Source organism: Agelaius phoeniceus, chromosome 3, assembly GCF_051311805.1.
Source record: "Agelaius phoeniceus isolate bAgePho1 chromosome 3, bAgePho1.hap1, whole genome shotgun sequence".
Lineage (NCBI taxonomy): Eukaryota > Metazoa > Chordata > Aves > Passeriformes > Icteridae > Agelaius > Agelaius phoeniceus.
In genome coordinates, this window is record NC_135267.1 from 102,485,106 (window position 1) to 102,502,552 (window position 17,447).

At 52.7% G+C, this 17,447-nt stretch overlaps 2 protein-coding genes across 5 annotated transcripts in view; both read left to right on the forward strand.

The window, feature by feature from the left end:
• Positions 1-13,499, forward strand: part of SLC8A1 (solute carrier family 8 member A1) — a 115,179-nt gene extending 101,680 nt beyond the window's left edge. For all 4 annotated transcript variants that reach the window (XM_077176022.1, XM_054630301.2, XM_077176021.1 and 1 more), the window contains one exon: positions 1,548-13,499. In XM_077176022.1, the coding sequence (XP_077032137.1) occupies positions 1,548-1,924 (377 nt within the window). In that variant the 3' untranslated portion in view covers positions 1,925-13,499. The remainder of the gene's footprint in view (positions 1-1,547) is intronic.
• Positions 13,500-14,704: 1,205 nt separating this feature from the next.
• On the forward strand, positions 14,705-17,027 carry GINS1 (GINS complex subunit 1). Its single transcript, XM_054630324.2, has 7 exons — positions 14,705-14,833; positions 14,957-15,021; positions 15,125-15,220; positions 15,490-15,580; positions 15,754-15,870; positions 16,251-16,325; positions 16,576-17,027. The coding sequence occupies exons 1-7, from the start codon at positions 14,759-14,761 to the stop codon at positions 16,642-16,644; spliced, it is 588 nt and encodes a 195-aa protein (XP_054486299.1). The 5' UTR covers positions 14,705-14,758; the 3' UTR covers positions 16,645-17,027.
• The last annotated feature ends 420 nt before the right edge of the window (positions 17,028-17,447 follow it).

The following is a 17,447-nucleotide window of genomic DNA, read 5'->3' on the forward strand; positions in this document are numbered from 1 at the left end:
AGTCTGTGCCTTTCACTCAGCTTCTCCCATGGGCTGTGCTGGGCAGGCAGAGCCTGATTTCTGGACAAGGGGCTCTGACCCACCCCAACCATCCTTTGCATCAGTCACACCTTCCCTCACCACCTTCAAACTTGCAGTTATCAGCACCTAGATGCTCAAAGATCCTGAAATTGTCCTACTGCTAGCAAAGGCAAAGAGAAGAAGCAGCAGAACCAAAAGAGAACAGATCTGGGGCAAGGAACAGAAGAAGGAGCATTTTTTAGACCTCTGGCAGCAGAGGCTTTAGCAGAAGGTTTGCAGAGCTTCTTCACATGTTTGACAGTGAAAGTCTTCCCTCCTGCTTTGGCTGGCATAAGGTGGCATTTAAGAAGTTCTTTTTTAGAATACATTGGGCTACTCTTGTTTCAGTTGGCTCCCAGGCCTTGCTGTGTTTGCTGGGTGCTGGTTCAGCCCTGCTTTCCAGGAGATGGGCAGGCACCAGAGGAGGGCACACAGAAATCAACACTGACAGGGACTTTCTCTGTATTGAAAGCACTGCTCAAACTTGCAGAAGTGCATGTGGTTGTTTCTACACTCATCCCTTCTCCCCCAGTGGCAGCTGCAGAGCCACAAAGGCATCAGCACTGTCCCACAACTCTGTCACTGCACCATGATCAAGGCCTTTTCCTTCCCTTAGGTGCATTTCCATGGCAGCTTTTTTTTTTTTTTTAATAAAGCAGACTTTTGATTTCTTTGCTGCAAATGGACCCTCTCACTGTGCTTCTATGTGCCCATCCCCTCCTGTTCCATGGAGCTGGATCTTTGTGCCAGGCTGCACTTTGCCATCACACCTTGGAGCCCATTGGGGAGGAACAGAAAGGAAATTCTGTAGAATATAAAAATGTGAAATATGACCTCATTGTTTTCTTTTCCTGAGCCACACTGGGCTGACTGTACTCAAGGGAATCTGGGAGTGCAGATATGTTCAGGACTCACCTTCTCATTGTTAGCTGAGGGTGCTCACCTGAACCAACCCACAGGCTAATCCCTCCTGCTTTTCCTTCCCTCTGCAGATCCAGAGTGGGTTTGGATGTAAAATCAGCACTTCCCTGTGGTGCAGAGTAGAGTCAGGCTGGTCTGCCTGACACAAGGTTTTCCATTAAAATGGCCAGCCAAGTTTTATCACTGGTACTAAAGCTGGCAGAGCACCTGGGCAAGCATGCACCCACCCACACAGTTTTTCTTCCCAAGGGTTGGAGGATGACCTGGTTTACCAAGGTGTCAGGGCCTGCACAAGGCTTCAGGGAGGCAAAAGGTGCTAGAGGCCATACTGGGGGAAGCCCTGTATTTCTGACCATTGAGATTCCCCCCTGTGCATTTCCAGACCCTGATGGTCCAAGAAGAGCCAGATGGTCCCCTGATTCCCTGGAATTTCCATTAGAAGGGGCTGTACCCTATCCCCTTACCCATTCTTTTTTTTCCTCAGGTGTTGCCATTGACATTTGTCCCCAAGCTGCCCTCTTTTCCTGGGTGTTTCCTGAGGGTTTCTCCCCGTCTTTCCTTTGCAGACACATTTGCCAGCAAAGTAGCAGCAACGCAGGACCAGTACGCGGACGCGTCCATCGGGAACGTCACCGGGAGCAACGCTGTGAACGTTTTCCTGGGCATCGGGGTGGCCTGGTCCATCGCAGCCATCTACCACGCGGCACACGGACAAGCCTTCCAAGTCTCCCCTGGCACACTGGCCTTCTCCGTCACCCTCTTCACCATTTTTGCTTTTATCAGTGTGGGAGTGCTGCTCTACCGGCGGAGACCCGAGATCGGAGGTGAGCTGGGCGGGCCGCGGACTTCCAAGCTGCTCACATCCTCACTCTTTATCCTCCTCTGGCTCTTGTACATATTCTTCTCATCTCTGGAAGCCTACTGCCACATAAAGGGCTTCTAAAGGGACAATCAGAGATAGTAAATATGTGTATATCTATATATATCTATATAGAGTGATATATAGGTATAGATATAGATATAAAGCTGTGTATAATGAACAGAGAAAGAATAAAAGAGATTTGCCATGTTCACACACCTGCTGATGGAAAGCGGCTTTGGAGCATCCTTTGAACTAGGCAGGACCCCAAAGCCAGCAGGACCCCTCCCCAGGCAGCGGCCCCAGCCAGGAGCCAGGGGCAGGGCCCTTTCTGCAACTCGACCAACAGGAGCGGCCGATGGCCACCGAGCCCCTTCCATCGCTGACTCCCACCCGCTGGCCCCGGGAAGATGGATGAGAAGGCGACCGGGGTGCGTCGGTGTGAGCAAGGCCAGAGTAGCTGGTGAGAAACAGAGCAGTGGGCAAGGGAAGGAGAGGAGAGCAAGGGTTCTGATCTCCCACCGCCATCCAGCTGCCTTCACCACCTGGGAACAGGCCCTCTGGCCCTGCTGGAGAGGAGCGAGAGACCGAACTGAAGACAAGGGGAAACTGGGAGCTTTCTAAGGATAGAACACAAACCGTTTTCGTCATTGCTTTGGGGTTGGTTTTTTTGTTTCGTTTTGGCGTGTGTACAACTAGCATTTCCCACCCACATGCCCCTCACCTTTCCCTGTCCATGCTTTGGGGGTGCACAGCCGCAGCCTCGTGTCCCGTGTCCCAAGCCGAGGCCGCGCGGAGCGGCGGGAGCCTTCCTCCCACTCCTCCGCCTCCTCGGGCATGCTGTCGTGGTACTTGTAACATTTGCATGAATGAAATGAAATCTATCTGTATATAGCATCCTATAGCGATAGTCCTTCCAACCATGTGGGTTGAGCATTGCAGATTACAAGCATTTTCTTTTCACTGGGTTTTATTTATTTTTAGTTAGTTCAGTTTTGCCATAGGGTTTTGCTCGTTTGTTTGTTTGTTTCCTTTTAGCGGGGGTGGAAAGGAGGGAAAGCTGTCCCCACTTACTGCTCGTGGCATGGCTCCATGAGAAGCAATAACAGCCATGCAGTTGTAGGTTTTCAGGGGAGGAAAACCCACACTCCAGAGACTTCAGGCTCTGTGCAGCTGTGTGGATGGGGTCCTCTGATGTGCTGAAGCCAGTGTGAGGCCTCCTCTGCCCACAGGAGGTGTTACACAGGGTCCCAGGGAGTGGGGTGAGCAGTCTGAAGGGAACAAGCTTGGCTGACTCCCAGCACCTCACATGCTTCTGCCTTTCGAGTCGGTGGCTGCCTCAAAGCCCTTGGCCCCCTGCTATTGCCTGTAGCCCCAGAGGTGTAGTGACAGCCCCTGTTTCTGAGTGTTAAGCCATCAGGACCAGTCCCCAAAGCTGGTCCTTCCCCACAGCCATTTGGAGGCAGGGCTGAAGGGCCATACGAGATCTCCCACTCCACTGAGCGTGATCAGGACGCATCCCCCCAGGAAAAGGTCATGTTTTGCACTCTCCAAATCACTGGACAGGATGAGACAGGGAGGTGTGACTCAGCATCACCCCCAGGTGCCAGGAATGCAGGCTGGGATAGAGAGCTGAGCCAGGGAAGTGTGGGTGTAGAGCTCCCCAGGGCGCAGCACGGGGCAGACACTGGGCACTGGTGTTGAGAGATGTCTCCTGACCCGCTGCCCTTTGCCAGGCTTCCTCACATTCCAGCCAGGCAAACTCCCAGCCTGCATGCCCATGATGAGCTCTTCCCACTCAGCTGAAAACCATGTCTGATGCTTGTACCATAACCAGCTGGCTGGGGGTATTTGTACTCATCTTGAACTATCTGTGGAAATTTTAATTAACCTGCTGTAAGATTTTCTCTAGGAATATGAAGTTGTGGGGTTTTTTTTGTTCTCGAGCCTTTTTTCACTTTTGATTTGTTTTGGGGTTTTTCTTTTTTGTTTCTCATTGTTTTGGGGGAAAAATCAAACACAGGTGCAGGTTGTTCAGGTTTATGATTACCTTTATGTACAATGATTTCATTTTCATCTGTTTGGCTTCATTTTTTTCTTTGTGTGTATTGCCCACCACTATAGGCAGTGAGTCCACTAATTGTGATAATCCTTATCAATGGTACACAATGCACAGAGAAATAAAGTTTGTAATGATTCCTGATGGATCCAGTACTGCTCCTGCATATTCTCTATGGAAAACCCTTCTCTCCCCTCCAGCTGTTTCCATTGTAGCCATCTTTCCTTGACTCATTGGTTTGCCTTCCCCGTGTTTCTGCCTCTGGCAGGGGCAGTGGTGCCTTGGCACGGCCGCCCCTGCTCCATCCCATGCCCTTCCTCCCTCTCCATCTCCATGGTGCCTCAGGCTCGGTGTGTGCTGCGCTACAGCCAGGGCTCACAGCCTGCTCCACTCTCAGGGGGATGCAGGAAACCACCCAGGGACAAAACTGCAGGGCAGCCCACCCTCCTGGGGCCAGGAGCTGCCCCTGTGCTGCCTCCCTGGCCAGTGCTGGCTTGCCCTAGGCTTGGGGAGAGCCGTGGATGTGCCCCCAAGGTACCAAGCAGCTCTTTCTGCTTGTGACCTCTATAGAACTGCTCTCACTACAGCCTCACAGAGACCTGTGAGGGTTAAACCATGAGCTAACTATGAGGGAGAATGCAAGAGGTGCATTACCAGGGCAGGGTCCATGGATGCCAAAGCAGACCTGAGGTGCCCCACGAGGCTGGGCTGCTCTCAGGAGGTGCCTGCCCATGCCCCAGCCCAGGTGCCGTGGGCCATTTCAGACCCATCTGTGCCTCGACACAGCTCAGCCAGCACTGAGGAGGAGAAAAGTCTCCCCATGGCCAGGGATGTTGCTCCTCCCTGTGTTTCATCCAGCGTCTGTTGAGCTGTCCCCAGATAAACCCTCCCTGCAACACTTGGGAGGTCCTGCTCTGACAGCTGAACTCAAACACGAGCCCTGGAGATGGGCCCCAGGCAAGCACTGCCTTCAACACTCCCCAGCAGAGAGCATGGCCAGCAGTGTCCCTGTGCTTGTCCCAGGCAGTGGATTGTGAAAGCAAAGCAGCTCTTCTGACCCAGTAATTGCATCTGCTGAAAGGTGATGTAGGTGTTTTCCCCTCATCATTTGCTTCTTCAGAATGAATTGCCTTGCTGAAGTAATTAACAAGTCAAATGGGACTTGTGTGGCCACTCAGGTTAGCAGGCAGTAAATAACTCTAGTGCTCATGGAGCTTTCCAAAGGGAATGATGGAGCAGTGCTTGCTGAGGACAAGGCTGAACACCAGCCCTATTCCTGCAGTTGCTCTCTGCCAGATGTGTGCTTTTGGGCATCTTTACCAAGGCTGTGCAGTGTGACCTGAGTGTGCCCAGTGTGACCTGAGTGTGCCCAGTGGCTCATGGAGAGGTCCTGGGGGAGCAGCCAGGGGAAGCAGTGTTCCCAAGGGTGCCAGGCCTGCTCTTCTGCACAGTCTCCTCTTCAAACCACACTCTCTAGAGGCAGAAGAGAACTGTCCTCCCTGAGAAGACACTGGCTGGCAGTGCTGGGAGGCAGCACATCCCCGGCACAGTCACGCCTTGTCACAGCTCAGCTCCCTGGATCACCTGCCCAATGCCAGAACTCTCCCATCTCTTCCTCGTCCAGCCTCCCACCCTTGCCTGCACAGGGAGAGCATCGAGCACCTCTGGTAAAGGCCTGGGTTTATGGATGTTGCCAGAAGCAGCAGTTCAAACCCTCGGCCTCCGTCCATTTCCCTGCCCCATTTGCTCTCACCCCCTCTCATCACCCCACCAGCCAAAGGCAAACTTTTCCATGGAAAAGGATGCAGCACATATCCAAAGGACATTCAGAGACAGGAGACACCCAAGTAACTCCACAGGCTACTGCCAAGCATGTGGGGACAAGCAGAAGGAGCACACCAGTGACAGCCCCAGCCATCTTGGACAAACTATTTCCAGCTCTTCGGGGCTCAGCGGGCGTGGAGGCAAATCCCAGCCACAACCTCAACACTGGGAGAAGGCACAAGAAAAAAGGAAAGAGCCACAGATCTGCAGAGCCTCGTGGCTGAGCCCACCCCGACTGCCACCTGTGCCAGGGCAGCACATGGACTGCTCCATGCCAAGGTGTGAACCCCTCATCTCCAGCCAAACGAGGCTCCTGTCCCTGTGTCACCCCTGCCAGGCAGCCCCTGGTGCCTCTGGGCTGAGGGACCATCACAAGACTCCTTTGTGCATCTTCATCCCTGCTCCCTGGAGGGACAGGGGGGAGAAGGGAGGCCTGGAGCCCGCCATGGTCACAAGCCTGGCTGTGAACTCTCTGCTCTATTTCTGCTGTGGGCAGGGACTGGGGAGGCAGAGCCCCTGTGTTATTGTTACAGCTATTTTTAAATTCTCGCGTAAGAATCGGCGGCGTTGGTGGCCGTATACATAACTCAGGAGGAAGTTCAACTACATTCCTGGAGGGACAGAGCTGAGCAGAGCCAGAAAGTGAGGAAAACTGAATGCTGGATGGTGTAATTCCAGGACAAAGCCTTGCATTATTTTCTGTAGGCTTTGGCACCCAAGCCCACCTGGAGAAACGTGTTTGCAGAGCACCTGGAACCTCTCTGGCCTCTCTGAGCACACAATGACCAACTACTGATGCCTATACCCGTGCTCAGTACAGCTGTGGAAAAGCCTGTTTATCTTGTAAAACACTGGCTTGCACAGGAAAGCATCCAGAGGCGTCCATATTCTTGCAAAAAGCGCCGAGGGACAATAAATACAGAGAGATTCCTCACCTTTTAAGGACTTGAGCCTTTCTGCTGTTGGAACTGGAGGTGCCAAGTACCTCTTGCCAGCCAGCAGCACCCCTCACACAGAGGGAAGGGACACTGCAAGGGAAAGGGGCCTGCCTGGCCACATAGGAGCTGTTATCAGCAAAGACAGGCAGGAGCTTGCTGCTACCAGCAGGGTTTTCTGCCTGTGGGATGCCCCTGAGAGCATCCAAGGAGTCTCCACAGGGCCTTGCTCTCTCTGGAGCATCTCGAGAGCAGCCAGTCCTGCCCCTGGGACTCAGTGCCCCCAGGGTGGTTCAGCACCCCCTCCTGCAGGCTCTGCACCCTCCCTTGGCTCCTTCCCCTTTCCCAAAGCGAATGCCAGCTTGGGGCTGCCCTCACCACAAGTGGGGAAGAGGGCACTGGGGCACCCAGTGTTCCCAGAGCAGTGCTGTGGAGCCCTGCTGGAGCTGGGTGTGCCAGTGGGATGCCCAGCACCAGAGAGCACAGGGAAGGGACAAGTGCCAAGGGCTCCCACCCAGACCTGGAAACCTTGTTCAAGCACTGCCACAGCATGTCCTGGCTGCCACGGGCACGGGCATGCACCTGGATTTCTGCACAGACACAGCACAGCCTCCAGCTTCTCTGGCTGCCCATGGGCACCAACCCCAGACAGGATTTTTATCTCTTTGAGTCAAAACAGCCCTTGGCCTGGAAAGCTTTCTGCCCCTCCAGTACACAGCCCCACCCAGCTTTGGGGGGCAATGGGAAGGACCATTAGTGACCCACCATTAGTGACCCCACCTGATGCCAGGGTCCTCCACATTCTGCCTCAAGCCATCTCAAGGTCCCAAAATCTACACTCAGTGACAATCCAGCCTGCAGCCTGCTCTGTGCTTGCCTCCCCTGTGAAACCTCTTCACATTCCATTTTCTCCCAAGCTCCTGCAGAGGAGCACCCCACAGCTGGGGGTTTCCTGTGTGGGACAGATTTCCTTCCTCACTGCACTGAACAACAGCACTTGTTAGCTCAGCTTTGCTGTTTGTGTCTCAAGGCAAAGATGAACCACCCCACATTATGGACCTGGAGCAGGTCCAACAAACCAAGGAGCAGTCAAACTTCCACACAAACCCCACAAACCCTCCTGCTCATCACCCAGGCACCATCACAGCCACTGCCCACAGGCACAGTTTTTATTGTGCCATTGTCCTTCACTCATTAGTCTGTGGAAGATTTTTTGCTGAATTTCCACCATTATGGAGTCCCACAGATGCTCCAACTCCATCCCCCAACCCAAACATCCTCTATGCTTCCAAAACAAACTAATTTGCTTTATCTGGGGGTTCAAGGCTTTCCTGCCCTTGCTTGAAATGGGCACTTGAAGTAGAGCAAGTTGCAATGGCTTGGGATGCTTATCCACATTTGGAGCTCCTAAACCCTTGCAGCATGTGGGAAACTGCCACAGAGCTCTCTCCCTGCACCTCCCAACCTCTTTGTGGAGGTGGGATTTTTTTCTCCTCCATTTCTTCCAGCTCAGAGGAGTCTCTTGACAGATGGGAGGCTGATACCTGCATGGGGCACAGCCTTGCTCTGCTTTCCTGATGGAAATTGCCTGTCCATGGCACTGCCATCCCCAGGAGTGTGTGCCCCTCTGCCCCAGCCCACAGCCCCTGGCAGGCTCCTCGCTCACAGAAGTGTGAGATTCTGTCAGATGAGCTGCTTTGCACAGATACTTAGAAACATGCAGAATTTCTAAGTCCCTGTGAAATTGCTGCGCTGGCACAGGCAAGGCTGGATCCTGGTGGTGCAAAAGTGTCCCAGAGCTTGTTTGGGAAATTTATTGAAAGGTTTCACAAACTGGCAGCTTTGTGACTCCCAGGGACGCAGGGAGGTGCACAAGTGGATTTCTCCTTGTTTCATGTAATGTTGAGATGCCTCCCTTGGCTTCAGCTCCAGCCCTGTGCCCTGCCCTGCCTTGCAGTAGGAGCTGTGATGAGCTGGCCCTTGGCTGAACTCCTCCTGCTCAAATGAGAACAAACTCATGACTGTTTGTGTCTTCATTTGCTGGCCCCATGTTGCCTCCTTCATCTTGCGAGCTCTTGAGGAAAATGTGCCCATGCAGGGAGCCTTGCAGGAGCCCTGCTTGTCTTGCTCTTTAATCAGGCAACTTACACTACTTTCTGCAGCTCAAGAGAGCAAAAGATGGCAATAATATCTCTTACATTGCAGGCACTGTGTTAGCAAGGAGGAAAATGTTATTTATTTTTTCCCTGACAATACTTGTCCTGCTTCTTTTTTTCCATAATGCATTAAGCATTAGGAGGCACAGCTCTGCACACAGTCCAGCTCTCAAGAATACCTGTTGAGGACATTGCTCAGCAATCCAGCAGTTTTATTTGTGGATGAAGGGCAGAAGGTGGTGAATTCTCCTAGGATTCCTAGCTCCTGCTGGAAGACACACAGCCATGCTGGCAAAACCCACAAAACACGGGGTTCTGTGAAATGCAGCCCTTTGCATCCTGGGTCTCTGTGACAAGAAGACCTGGCATGAGGTTGTAAAATCCAAATCATGAACTTCCTGAAGGCCACTCAGCAGTGATGGGCACCTTTATCCCTCCTGCTGTCTCCAGGCTGCCCAGAGAGGTCTCTGGCACACCCGGTGCTCACCACGTGGGAACATCACCGCTGATCAAGCGAGAAGAGGACACGGAGTAGACAGACCACATCCTACCTCCCACCCCAAATACAAACCCACAGGATATTCCCAGCAAAAAGCAGCCAGACTGCCAGGCAGTGCTTGGGAAACCTCCCCATCTCAAAGGCAGCAAGTTCCCCATGGTACTCACTCACTCCCTCATCGCTGCCCTGAGGGAGGGGCTGCTCCCTGCTCAGCATCCTGCAGGCACAGCCAAAGGAGACACCTGGGCTCCCTGGGCTTCCTCGTGGGAGCATCAGCCAGAGAGGCCTGCAAGGAGTGGCCATAATATTCCAAAGGAGAGATAAATGAGATGGGAATTAGTTAAAAACCCCTACAGTAGGGGTAATTTAGATCCACCACTTATTTTCTGCTGTAATGAAGTGGCCGAATTATCTTGATGCTTAAATGACCACTCCAGTTCTCAAAAGTCATTTCTGCACACTTGAATGGCTGCTCCTCCTTCTAGAGAAACCATCTCAGAAAGGAGCACATCTTTCTTGGCAGAGATGTAATCCATGTCAGCAGCTCCTCCCACTGTCCCTCTCAGGAGCAGAGGGACACTCGGGCAGGGATCTGCCTGCACAGCCTGTCCCAGGGCAGCTGGACACTCCCCACAGCAAGGGTCCCCTGGAACAGTGGGATGCAGGAGGGAAGGAGCTCAAAGGGGGCCTGAGAAGCGGTGGGGACAGCTGGTGGCTGGATGCAGCCCATGGGGGGAGGCAGGCAGCAGGCGTGTGGTGAGTCTCCTCACAGGCACCCCATGCCAGGGTGATGGCTGGGGACAGCACTGCCAAGGCAAGTTGTCCTCTGGAATTTTGGATGTGCTCCAGAAAGAATGGCTCTCACTTTCCTGCTCTCCTCTAACAGGCGCCAGTCTCTGACAGGCACCAATGTGCCCCTGCTCAGCCCGGGGGCAGCTCCCCTGGAGCAGCACGGGGCAGGCAGGCAGGGAGGAGGCTGTGACCACCCTTCCTGACGCACCCAAAGCCACCTGCCACCGCCATCCTGTCACCCATCACCCTGTGTGTGTCCCCCCTCACAACCACAAGGCACTCTAGGGCAGACAGACATCTTGTGCAAACCTTGACAGAGAGAGACAGAGAGAGGGAGAGATCTCTGACAGCCCAACCAGCCCCCTGGTCCCCCCAGCAGGGACAGGGCAGGCAGACCCCAGCTGGACAGAGCCAAATTATTCCAAAGCTGGGCTGAGGGTTTGCAGGAGAGCTGGTTTGCCTGGAGACAGAAACCAGAGCGTGGGTCATAAATTTAACTCCACCTTCCCTCTGCCACCTGAGCCGTGCTTGGCGCCATGAGCTGGCCCTGCCCCAGCTTGTGCCCCAAGCTGAGGGTCACCCCCGGGCTCAGCAGCTGGAGCCCCCCAGTCTCTCTGTCTCTGTCACAGTTCCTCACAAATTCAATGGCACAATGCAGCTACACTATTTGAAAAGCCATAATATTTGTTGGTACGACTCTTTTATTACTGTCAATTTATATATATATTTGTTGATAAAAGAGGTCATCTTGGGAGACACTTCCAGTCTACTGGGAAATAATTGTCCGATGCTGTATATTCTGTACATGCTGTATAAACAAAGCAAAATATGTAAATCTCAATGTTTGGTGGACTCGGTGCTGCAGGGGGAGACTGGCACCAGGCGAGGCCCCTTCTGGGGCCACCACGGCTCGGGCTGGGGGCTCCCAGCAGAGACCCCGTCCTGCTGGGCTCTGACACGGTCTGGGGCAGGGTCTGGCCCTGCGTGCGGCTCCCTCGGTGCACGAAGGTGGAAGGGGCAGCTTTGGGAGCGGGAGCAGCCGCGCTTTCCCTCCCTCCCTCCCGGGGCACAGCAGGGGCCGGGCACGGCTGGACCCATCCGGAGCCCGGGGTCACCCAGCTGCTCCCCAGCCCGCAGCCAGCGCCCAGCAGGACATCTGTAAGCCTTGGGGGTCCCAGAGAGACGATTCCCCGCGGGAAGGCAGAGACTGGCTCCGAGCATCCGGCTTCTCCAGCTCCTTCCCAGCCAAGCCAGCCGCCCTCCCTGGCGTGTCCTACAGCAGCCACGAGCTGTGACCTTCTAACCCGACACACGCTCCTAGAAAACCTGTTTCATATTTTCCGTGGTATTGATCTACAACTTTTGAAATTATTGGACACAGTCGTGGTAGCCTAAAAGTTGTGCTGAGCTCATATATTTTTATATTTGTGGTGTTTTCCTATCAATAGAGAGTAGTGAACCCTATAGCTGAAAGTGAACTATTAAAAATAAATATATGACTGCAGAAAATATTTGTAAAAATAATTTATTTTAAATATTCTGCCAAAGATAGCTCTCTAATGATCTGTAAGATGTCGTTTCTCTCTTTTTGCTCTGAATGTCATTGTGAAAGGACCTTTCTCCCCATATCTTTTGAAGATTTCTTTTTTTTTTTTTTTTGTATCTTTAAGGGCAAAGAAATATTCCAATGATTTTTTACTAGAGCAGTAAATAGAGTAGTAGGGAGGCACGAGACAACTCTGAAAAGGTGACAAACAGGATCCAGTAACAATCACTCTGAAAATCCGGTTTTTCCCATGGTTCCTCTGGCTGACAGATGGGGTTGGAAGCCTGGGACAGCTGTCCAGCAGGAAGACCTTGGCTGCTGCTGCTGCTGCTGCTGTGGCTGCTGTGTAGTTTCCCCAAAGGAGAGAAATCTCCCAAGAATGCCATCCCCAGGCTAGGGGCATTTGGATCCCCTTGCATCCAATCTTAGCCTCTCCATTATTTATGGGCATGATTTATTTACTATCCCTTAATAGGCCCTGTGGCACATGGGGAACCCTCACTCAGAGCTTGTGGGGCTTCAGCCCAAAGCCATTCCCTCCCACACCTGCCAGCAGCCCTGAACCCCTGGCACAGGGAATCCTGCTGGCATCCAGACCTGTCCCCTTCCTCACGTGGGGACAGGACAGGGGACCGCCAGCCACCAGGGGACACTTTGGCAAGAGGATCCATCCCTGCAGGTATCCACTTAAAACAGGGGGAAGTACAGCCTTTTACCATGGAGAAGCTGCCTAGATTAGCCTTTGAGAAATGACTATTTTTTTTATTATTATTATTATTGTGGAGAAAAATCTTTCCCTTCTTCATTTCTCCCTTTTGAAATGACTTTTCAATACTAGGGAAAGCCTTCACTATCTTCTGTGATCCCCAGGTCTGCTGCAGTGGAAATAAATCCTCAGCCACGTCTGTTAGGCTCCACCACTTCAAAGAGATTTTTGGCTCAGATTTTTTCCCTTCTGAGCAAATTCACAATTTCTTAAATATCTTGGTCATAAAGGTCTGGAGGAATTAATGGGTAAAAAAAGAAATTAAAGCCCTGTTCCAGTGAATGTGTTTCCACAAGCAATTCAACTTTTGACTCCCCCAAGGTCAGGCACGTGTTTTATTGGGAAGGGAGGTGGGAAAAGCAGTTTCCAAGCCATAGGGTGTGGTGGGAGGACTGCTGTCCATGGGTGGCACTCTGCAGCCGTGGGGAGCACTGCCAGGGAGCCTTTGTTCCCCCGGGCTCTCTGAACCCGGGGCTCTGCAGCTGCTGCGTTACAGGGAAACAGAGCGAGCCAGGGAAGACAATGGTGAGAAGAATTGGGTTTCTGATCACTGTGCATTTTGTTAATTAGTGAATTCAAATAGTTTTATTTTTACCAAAAACAGATAATCTTTATTCCAGTAAAGACAACTGTTGACTTGAGATATATATAAATATATATATATTATTTGAATGGTTTATATCCTGTTGTTCTAACTACATAAAATGGAAACATGTTGCAAGTTGTGTCATTTCAATATACAAAATAAATGACTTTTCCCTGCATGCTGCCTGGGTATGTTGTGATTTGAATTAAGAGTTATATTTGAATTGCCTTATTCAAGAGGTTGTATGTTACCTAACTGGGGAATGACCTGGCACTGTTCATCACATTACATGTGTACTTGATGCTGTGTTATGTCAAATTCAGATGAGTTGTCTGTCATCTATGTATTTCGTGGGAGATCTTTTATCTTGTTAAACTGTGATATGTAAACCTTCATTGCCTGAAATAGTCACAGTTGTATAAATCAGTGTCTTCAGCTGTTTTCCTAATTTTAACACAATTCCTAACACAAAATATAGATGTTTGTAAATTCTTCATTCATTTGGTCTATTTTTATGTATGAGGCTTTTTTAATCTGGCAAAGCAATAAGATAAGGCAGCTTTCCCGGAATTTTTCAATCAAGGCTCAGCTACATTTCTATCCCTCGGCAAGAGGCAACAAGCAATTTTCAGCAGGGACAATTGGCATTGGGGATGTCTGTTTATTGCTGTTATCTCTCCTGGCTCGGATGGGCCATTATCACGGCAGACCGCGATGATGAATGACGAGCCAGACGTGCGGCTCCTGCAGTGACAGCGCTCGGGGGACCCCAGGCGCTCCGCAGCGCCTTCCTCAGCCCCGCAGCTCTGCGGGCCCGGGCTGGGAGGGAGGATGGGAGGGGAGGGGTCCCTGCAGACAGGAAACAGCTCGGAGAGCAGACCCTCAGGAGCCCACCTCCAGCTGGCAGACCACTGGAGCATTTCTGGACGATTCCATGCCTAAAATCCCCAGTAGAGCAGTGGTTGGGATCATTAAACACTCTGTCCGGAGTCAGTCGCGGTCCCTGCTCAGCTGTGCGGGTGCCACAGTGTCCTGAGCAGAAGCAGCAGAGGTGGCTCGGGCACACGAACCACGCCCAGGCGTCTCAGCCGTGGTGTGAGAGCCCCACTGTGCTCTCCCCACTCTTCCAGCCCGGACCGCAGTTGTACAGGAAACGCTGGTCGCTTTTTATGTCAGTAACCATGAGAAACACATGGCCAGAGAAAAAGAAATTCCTGGAGCAGGACAAGCTGTGGTGGTCCTGGGTTATTGAATCTCTATCCAGGGCTTCGAGTGCTAAAAAAATTCCTATCCCATCCACAAAAGTACCCATCTCTTTTTTTCTTTTTCTCCTTTCTGGCATGCTCCGGGTTGGAAGGCTGTCAAAAGGGAAAAATGCGCTGGGAAGGGCTGGGGGAGCATGGGGAGGAGGCTGCGCGGTGCGGCAGCCAGCGAACCGCCTAGAGGAGTAGGGGAAACAGGCTTGCTAGAGGCGAGTGTGCGGTACAAATTCCAGTTTTCGCTCCAGCCCCTCGGGGGCTCTCAGCGTGACCCCAAGAGTGTCACGGCGGCCGCCGAGAGCCGCAGCGGCGCCACCGCGACCGCCGAGACCGGCGCAGCTCAGCGCAGGCAACGGCGGGGGCGGGGGCGTGGCCCGGGGAGGCGTGGTTCCGTCTCTAAGCCCTGCCCTCTGATTCCCATTGGCTGCCGTCGGCCCCTCCCCTGCCGCCATTGGCTGGTGCGCGGGCGGGTTTCCCGCGCGCGCGGCCGGGCGTGATGGCGGCGGAGCGGGGCATGGAGCTGGTGCGGGAGCTGCACCGCGCCGCCGGCGGGCACCTCCCGCCCTTCCGGGTGAGCACCGTGAGCACCGGGTGGGCCCCGCCGGCGGGCACCTCCCGCCCCTCCGGGTGAGCCCCGGGAGCAGCGGGGGGCCCGGCCGGCGGCCCGCGCTCACTGCCTGTGCCGCTGTTGCAGACGGAGGAGCTGCGGCAGGCGCTGGAGGAGATGCGGGCGCTGTACGAGCGGAACCAGGCGGATGTGTGAGTTGGGCGCTGCTCCCGGCGCGTCCCGCACAGCACGGGCGGCGCTCCCCGGCCCGCAGCTCTGCTCCTACTCCTCTTTCTCGTTCCCCTCATCCCCCAGGTCCGAAGCGAAGGCGGGACGGACGGACCTGATTTTCCTCATCCGGTTCCGGCACTGCTGCCTGCTCCGGAACCAGCGCTGTCTCCTGGCATACCTGTGAGTCCCCTGGGCTCATCCCTGCCGGCACAGCGTCCCCAGGGGCAGGGTGGCGGGACTCTCGGCCCGGGCAGGTGGCTTCTCCACAAGCAGCAAGGCAGCTGTGGAGCTGGTTCTCCTTGTGTTCGTTGCTGGTATCACCGCAAAGAGAAGGCACTGCTTCCTGCTGCTCTTTAAAAGTTTAGATTAGTGGATGTCACTGTGGTCTGGGGATGTTGCCAGCACTCACCTCAGCAGAGGTGTTGGGTTTGCCCCATTTCTTCCCCTAGGTATGACCGGTTGCTACGGATCCGAGCACTGAGGTGGGAGTATGGCAGCGTTCTGCCCAACACCATCCAGTTCCACATGTCAGCTGAGGAAGTGAGTCAGCCTCATTTCAAACTCTTCCCCCCTTCCTATATATTCCTCCTGATGGATTATTTAATACAATCAAAATAGGGTAGTCTTCCCCCCACTATAAACATGACATTTAACACGTCTTTCTGCAAATACTTACTTGTGTGTATTCATTGTCTGTGGGTACATGCCCACAGGTGGAGTGGTTCAATCGGTACAAAAAGTCTCTGGCTACCTACATGAGGTCAGTAGGAGGAGAGGAGGGGCTGGACCTCACACAGGACATCAAACCTCCTAAAAGCCTGTACATTGAAGTAAGTGCAAGGTTTCTGCCTTCTATCCATGAATAAACATTTCCATGACTATCTCTTTTTGAGCATTTCATCCCCATCCCAAGTCAGTTCATCAAGCAAAACCTTTCAGAGTTCCAAAGCTTTCACAGGTTTCTGTGTTTTACTCTGCCCGGCAGCATTTTACACCTTCTACTGAGAGCACAAAGTATGTTGAGAGATGGCACTTCTGGTCTGCAGGGAGTTTGTGGTGGGGAGAGTTATCCAGTAGGAGATTTTTGCAGCTTTTTGCAGCAACTTTAACTAGAGCAACTAGAAACCATGTTCCCATGCCAAGGACTGTTACCTGGAGGGGGTGGTTGGTTTTTATTGGACTCTTACAGAGCTGTGTTTCCACTTTGCAGGTGAGGTGTTTAAGAGACCATGGGGAGTTTGAGATCGATGATGGCACTACCATCCTGTTAAAGAAGAACAGCCAGGTACCTGTGGCAGGAGTGTGGTCTGTTCTCTTCCTTCCCTTTCACTCCCGTGACATGCCCCCTGCTCATGCTGGCCTTGCAGCATGTCCCAGTCCCTGCACACACAGCTCCTTGCACGTGCTGTCTGCATGGTCCAGAGTGCAGCTCTGCCTGATCTGGTACCATGAGGCACTGGATGTACAGCACAACAAACAGAGCTGGTTGTGTGCAGCAACAAATTCAAGGAGGGTTTTTCTGTGTTTCTGTGCAGCACTTTTTACCCCGCTGGAAATGTGAGCAGTTGATCAGACAAGGAATCCTGGAGCACGTTCTGTCCTAAGTGTGCAGGACAGGAGGGAGAGCTCTTGCTTGGTGACCTGCCCACGATGGGGACTGAGATCTGGTGTGTGCAGGACTTCAGAGACCTCAGTATTTCTGCAGTGGCACCCTGCCACTCCTCCTAACAGCCTTTGATGCCTTAAAACCACAGCTCTTCATAAGCAAAGGGTGCATGCTGGTAATACAGCAGTCCTGGGAATCCAGGATAGTGAGGGGGCATTATCCAAGCCCCACAGCTACACCCAGGGTTTGTGAATGCATTTTTGTTTGGAGTAGTTCTTTGTTCACACTGTGCATCTAAGACACCAACTGGCTGGGCTGTAGAAGCCAGGAAAACTCCATGGTTGCAAAATAAAGAATTCCTTCAGTCTCTTGGGTTTTTAAGAGTTAATGTGGTGTTCATTCAGCACTGATCTGGCTCTCCAGCCAAACACATCCTGACCCTGCAGTGTGATGGTTATTTAAGTATCTCAGTGGAACTGCTCCTCCAAGTGTCAGATAAGGCTGCACAAGGTTCCTTCCAGGATTACACATGAAGCCTTGTCCCCATCAGAGACCCATAAATGTGGTTTCTTGAGGTGCTGTGTGAATGATCATTGCAGTCTGGGTCATGGGCCTGGGTTTTTCCCAGTGTGCTTGGCCTGTGCCTCTGTTCCTGTGAAGAATCTCTTATCCCAGAGCACTGGTCTGGCTGGGCCTTTGGGCTAGTTGGAGTAGGAATGGGAGAGGGTTTTAAGGATTCTGGTTAGCACAAAACCAGAACAAGGCTGAAGAGTTGCTTTCCCTGTCTGGTTTTCCTAATGG